This window comes from Cariama cristata, unplaced genomic scaffold (genome assembly GCF_000690535.1).
Source record: "Cariama cristata isolate BGI_N322 unplaced genomic scaffold, ASM69053v1 scaffold20854, whole genome shotgun sequence".
In the NCBI taxonomy this organism is placed as follows: Eukaryota; Metazoa; Chordata; class Aves; order Cariamiformes; family Cariamidae; genus Cariama; species Cariama cristata.
Genome location: NW_009611550.1, coordinates 385 through 6,819, shown reverse-complemented (window position 1 = coordinate 6,819; position 6,435 = coordinate 385). Strand labels below are relative to the sequence as shown.

Genomic DNA, 6,435 nt, shown 5'->3' with positions numbered 1-6,435 from the left:
AGGCTGAACAATCCCAACTCTCTCAGCCTGTCCTCACAGCAGAGGTGCTCCAGCCCTCGGATCATCTCCGTGGCCTCCTCTGGACTCACTCCAACAGGTCCATGTCCTTCCGGTGCTGAGGACCCCAGAGCTGAAGGCAGTACTGCAGGGGGGTCTCACCAGAGCGGAGCAGAGGGGCAGAATCCCCTCCCTCGACCTGCTGGCCACGCTGCTTGGGATGCAGCCCAGGACACAGTTGGCTTTCTGGGCTGCCAGCGCACATGGCCGGGTCACGGTGAGTTTCTCGTCAACCAACACCCCAAGCCCTTCTCGGCAGGGCTGTTCTCCATCCCTTCATCCCCCAGCCTGTACTGATGCCAGGGCTTGCCCTGACCCACATGCAGGACCTCGCACTTGGCCTTGTTGAAGCTCATGAGGTTCGCCCAGGCCCACTTCTCCAGCCTGTCCAGGTCCCTCTGGATGGCATCCCGTCCCTCAGGTGTGTCACCACTCAGCTTAGTGTCATCTCCAGACTTGCTGAGGGTACACTCCATCCCACCGTCTATGTCACTGATGAAGACGTTAAGCAGTACTGGTCCCAGTACGGACCCCTGAGGGACACCACTCCTCACTGATCTCCACCCGGACATCCAGCTGTTGATCACCACCCTCTGGATGCGACCATCCAGCCAACTCCTCATCCACCAAACAGTCCACCCACCAAATCCACATCTCTCCAATTCAGAGAGAAGGACGTCGTGGGGGATCGTGTCAAAGGCCTTACCAAAGTCCAGATAGATGACATCAGTCATCTCGTCACTCAGCACACCAAGTGCTAAACGAGGAGGGAACAAAGCAGGTCACCTACCTCTTCGGAGCCAAAAGGTTTTGGCTTCAGGGCAGGCACGTGCACCTCCTCGTAGCCTTTGCGCTGCCTGCGGAAGGAGCCGTCGGGGAGCTGGCATCGCTTGTTGGCCATGAAGTGACTGCCTTGAGCAAACACCAGATCCTCCAAGTCCAGCACCTGCCGGGGAGCCAGCGCCTGGCAACAGCAAGGGGAAAGGGGCAAGGATTAGCGAACAACCTTCTCCTGCCATTTTCACCCTGGGATCAAAGGAAAAGCAACTGCATCCAACTGGCAAGCACCTCTTTACCACATCAGGGGCTTATTCTTGGCATCTTCCCACCCATGCCACTTCAAATACTCTTTTTGCACTTACTGCAGATGCTTGTGAGAAGGGCTAGGAACAGATGACTTCAAAGAGTTTTACCTCCCCTCCTTGGTCCAGATCCATGGTTTCCAAGTCAGTATCCATCCGGGACTGGCGAACACGCTCCCGGCGAGAGCGTTCCTCCTGTGCGAAAAGATGAAAATTCAGCCCCGCTGCCGAGCCTCCTCCATGGACTGCCAGGCTCTCCTGGCACACACGGCTTCGCACCCTGCGAGTCTGCGCCACGCACCACAATTTCTTTCAAGCACAGGCATTCACGTAACCAGAGCCAATAATTTTTGGCAGTAAAAAACAGTGCCCCCAAGGCCAGAATGTAAATGTGCCTTCCAGGAGAGCAGATGAAAGGAAGCAGGGAGTGAAGACACACAAACCTGCCGTGCCCTAGCAAAAGCCCAGCCTGCTGCATGCCAGCAGCGCTCCTCAAACACAGAGACACCAAACTGGCCCCGCACATCAACATAACCAGGGTTTTTTCTAGCAACAAAGCAGGAACAACCCCCAAAAAAACGACCCCCAAATCAGTCACAGAACTGCTGTCATCCAAAGGCCAAGCAGAGCCAAAAAAAACTGTTGAGTGACACATTCCAGCCCCAGGCAATTAGGAGCTGATCAGAGGTGACCAGGGTGTTTTCTTGCGGTGAGCCTCACACCAAAGAGGCCCAGAAGTGAAACGATGCTGTTACACGACAGTTAACACCAGTGTTAAAACGTGAAACTTGCAGATATTGACATTTTACTGGAAAGGCAAACATCCGAGTGACTCAAAAATAAGAAGTGATAAATAGATCATGCTCTCAGCAGATTCTCAGCCGTCACCTAAGCAACGTTAGTCCTATGGTTTCACGATTCCCGCTGACTCAACAGGCTCCTCTCTCACAAACAGCAAACAAAACACACAGCCCAACGATGCCCGCAGACGGCGGCAAGGATCCCACGGTTCCTCCTCTCGTCCTGCCCGAGGTTCCCTCTAGCCTTACCCGGATGAGATCTTCCTTCTCTGTCTCGTGCAGCTGATACAAGAACTTCGACAGCTCGGGATCCGCTTCCATCTTCCCCATTATCCTTTCTTTTTCAGCTTCACTTTGTGCACTGGCCAGCAAAGTGCAGTACAGGACTGAGGAAAGAAAATTAAGGGATGGCAGGTGGGGTTAAGGGTTGAACCAAAAGAAGGGAGCAAATAACAAGGGGCCAAGCTTCACAAAGGAACACTGATGGCAGTTAAGAAGCCTTGGGTTGTGCTAAAATGACATCAGAACAGCAGGGAAACAACAAGGCGGGATGGTTAAAGTGAATGCCACTCACTCATCATGCGGTGCTGCCGAAGGACTTTAATGAAGTCGAAGGTGTTAAAGCCCAGGAGCAGAACAAGTTGGTTCTCACATTCCCGGTCATCGCTTGCAGTCTGGGAGAGGAAGAAACGAGGAACAACCGGTTACCTCTGCGCCCCACAGAACGAGAATCCCTGCTTTGCACAGAACTGAACTCGACTGGAGCTAAACAGCAGCTATAGGCAAGACTTGGTTCCCAATTCTGACTGCAGATAAAATCCCCATCCTCTCGATGCCCAGCGCACACGAGCATCAGCACCAAAATTAGCAGGAAAACAGACCCAGCTTACAATGATCTCCCAGCAAGCGCTGACAAAAACCCAAACACCTTCCCCTTAGAAGATTTCTGTGACTTAAGACTAGGCCCGACCTAGTCCAGAGCTTATCTATCTTGTTGGCAAACATGGCACATCCACATTTACATTTCATTTAAAGAAACATCGATAACGAGTTGTTGGTGCAAATTCCTGTCCTCCAGTCAGAGAGGTATTCTGAGATCACTGCAATCCTGCGGATCAGGTGGCCACTGACCTTCAAGATCTCCAGCACTTCATCTGCCTTCTTCTGGGAAACAATGGCATCATCGTAGAAGCGGCTCAGCTGCCGCTGGAGCCAAAAGGCGTCGATGTCTCGAGGATGCAGATCCTTCTTCTTCGAACTCATCAGCTCACCCGATGCCACAAGCTTAAGAAAATCCCACAAATATGTTATCTTCCTGCGAGAGGAAAGCAGGCACGCGACCTCTGTGGGGTGGAGCGAGCGTTTGGGGCCTCTCTCTACCCTGGCAGAGGAGCAGAGAAGCAGCAGATGCAGCTGTGCACCTGCCAGACCTGTTAACTTTATTAACATTTGTTTCGGCCTCCATCAGACAACAGCTTCAAGGCTCCCCTCCACCCGCAAATGACCTGAACTCCATCCACAGACCAACAGGATCCCTGACCCTCCTCCAGACCACCCCAAACCACATTTCACGTGTTCCTCGGTGACTCACGTTGGCCGACAGCGTGCAACGAACAACGGCTTCATCTCCCTCCATGTCATCATCGGACGCCTCATCACGCACTTCACCGTAAATGTCCTCATCGCCTTCCTGTTGAAAGAAGAGTTCCAGTAAGCGGCTTTTGCAAACATCAAAGAAAAGCTTTTCCTTGACAGAAAGTAATAATCTGGCAACTCGTTCCCGAGGGGAAACAGCCTGCCTTGTGCTTTTAACAGGAACATAATGCTGTCACTCAGGTAAAGGACCACGTGGTAAGATTATCTCTACTCTCTACAGAGAGGTTTTGCCAGCGACTCCTCCAACAATCTCATATTTGTCTCTCTCATCGTTGTCCCAGTCTCTTCCAAAAAACAGTCCCAGGGAGTGTTTCTATGAAACGCTTCCAGCCAGCACATTTTAATTTCCCTTTTCCTCCTGATCTGTCAAGTTTCCCCACGAGATCTAAATATCACCATCTGTTTTCCATCGTACTGACTCATGATAAGCCTTGGATTAGCAGGATAATCAACAAATCCTCCCCAAGCCAGGAAGCGGCATCTAAAATAATCTGGCTTCTCCTTCCTGGCAAAGACATCCCAGCCCGAGCCAATGCCACTTCCCAACGCGACCAAGTAAAACGGGACAAATGCGGTCCCTGCAGAGCGGCTCGGAGTGAGGGGACAGGGCAGAGACTCCTCTGCCACCCTGCAGCCTCTCATCTCGTACCTCCTCATCAGACTCGAACTGCACATTCACTCCGTATGTCTCATCAATGTTGTCATCTGCAAGAGAGAGCAGAGTTAATTCGTCAGAAAATCTGGGCACCATACGCAAGGTCCACAGATCCACATGCCCGCCCACACCGCTGCGCATCCAGAAGATGAAAAGAACGTGGTTTGGGGCCTTGAAAACTGCCCATTTTTTTGGCTTCTCTGTGTGCAAACACTACCCCAGACTCAGGCTGGGTTTGGCACCAGTAACTCGACTTTCTGCCAGCCCCGTCCCTGAAGCCGCAGCCCCCAACAACGCCTTCCCATACCCATGTTCTGGATTTCCTTGTCTCCGCCATAATCCGTGATCTTCTTCCCCAGGTTGACCAGCACGTGGTAGCGTGTATCATCGGTCTGCCCCAGCAGCAGATCGATCTCCTTCCGCCTCTCCTTATCGCGCAGCTTCTCGTTCTTCAGTACCGCCAGGACCTCGTCGGCAGCTCCGCACAGGATGTCACGCGGCTGCGAAAGGAATAATGTGGAGCGTGGAGAAGAGATTTGCTACGTGAAGGGTACCAACAGCATCCTGGCCTGTATCAGAAATCGTGTGGCCAGCAGGACTCGGGCAGTGATCGTCCCCCTGTACTCGGCACTGGTGAGGCCGCACCTCGAGTGTTGTGTCCAGTTCTGGGCCCCTCACCACCAGAAAGACCTTGAGGTGCTGGAGCGAGTCCAGAGAAGGGCAACGAAGGTGGTGAAGGGTCTGGAGCACAAGTCTGATGGGGAGCGGCTGAGGGAGCTGGGGGGGGTTGGTCTGGAGAAGAGGAGGCTGAGGGGAGACCTGATCGCTCTCTACAATGACCTGACAGGAGGGTGTAGCCAGGTGGGGATCGGTCTCTTCTCCCAGGCAACTCGTGACAGGACAAGAGGAAACGGTCTCAAGTTGCGCCAGGGAGGTTCAGGCTGGATATTAGAAAGAACTTCTTCACTGTAAGAGTCGTTAGGCATTGGAACGGGCTCCCCAGGGAGGTGGTGGAGTCACCATCCCTGGAGGTGTTCAAAAAACGCTTGGATGTGGCACTTCAAGACATGGTTTAGGAGTTTAGTGGGCATGGTGGCATCGGGTGTACGGTTGGACTTGATCTTTGCGGTCTCGTCCAACCATAATGATTCTATGATTCTATAGTGTCTGTCCCTCCCATTTTTGGACCCTCATACAGGCACCGAAATGCCACCCCCACAGCAAAGGCACCATCACAACATCCCTGAGCCCAAAAGCCAGCACCGATACAAGAGAAGCCATCCCGCAGGATTGCAGGGAAGGATTAAAACACCAAAGGGCTGGATCTTGCAGGCTTTGAATCCTCTGCAAGAGCAGGGACACCCATCCCGAGGCATCCCCATCCTCACCTGGTCCCCAAGAGCTGCTTGAATGAAACTCAGCAACACCTCGTAGGTCTCACGGGTCTCCTTGGTTTTGGGTTTGTAGATGATGCCCACCATCTCATCGATGCCCTCGGAGAGCAGGGTGTAACCCTTCATCTTGTTGATGTCGTGCCTGTCCTCGTCACGCTTCCTTCTCCTGGAAAGAGGGGAAGGGAGGACATCACCTGGGTCAGCCCCACGGCAGAGCCCTGCTCCTGCTACTTCAAGTAACGCTAGTCTCTTTCATTGGAAAAATAAAGCAAAAAAATTCATATATTTTAATTTTTCACTTCAATTTTAGTTTCTTAACACAGAGCAAGCAACTCCAAATGAAAAAAAAAAACATCATCACTACATCTTCCAGGTTGGTAGTTTCTGGTCTGCAGCCCTGTGCTCACGCCACCAGCAGATTTTCCACTACAAAATATTTCTGACACCGTTGAATTCCACCCCATTTATAACACTAAAACAAATCAAGGCTGTGTTATTCAAAGACAGGAATGAAAAATTAATTGCCCAGAGTGTTTTTGACGCAAGCACACTTCTCAGCCAGGGCTCTGCACCCCCTCAGCTCTGAGCTCACACTCACTTTGCTCGTCTCTCCTCCTGCATCTGGGGTTTGGTTCTCTGGGCCTTGTCCCCCATGCGGGTCCCCTCCAGTTTGCCCACCAAGGACAAGACCTCCCCCGTCGGCTCATCCCGTCGGGTCCGGTCGATCAGCGAGCGGTCGGCTTGGAGGACGAGGTTGGAGTTCTGGGAGAAGAAAGAACAGGGGCTGACGG

General features: G+C 52.5%; 1 protein-coding gene across 1 annotated transcript in view; it reads right to left on the bottom strand.

The window, feature by feature from the left end:
* SNRNP200 (small nuclear ribonucleoprotein 200kDa (U5)) overlaps nt 1–6,406 on the bottom strand; it is a gene marked incomplete at its 5' end in the record, with an annotated part of 21,926 nt that extends 15,520 nt beyond the window's left edge. The window contains 10 exon segments of the mRNA XM_009698307.1: nt 848–1,021; nt 1,251–1,334; nt 2,189–2,325; nt 2,514–2,613; nt 3,071–3,223; nt 3,531–3,629; nt 4,245–4,300; nt 4,558–4,750; nt 5,639–5,810; nt 6,243–6,406. Of these exon segments, the coding sequence (XP_009696609.1) occupies nt 848–1,021; nt 1,251–1,334; nt 2,189–2,325; nt 2,514–2,613; nt 3,071–3,223; nt 3,531–3,629; nt 4,245–4,300; nt 4,558–4,750; nt 5,639–5,810; nt 6,243–6,406 (1,332 nt within the window).
* Nucleotides 6,407–6,435: the final 29 nt, after the last annotated feature.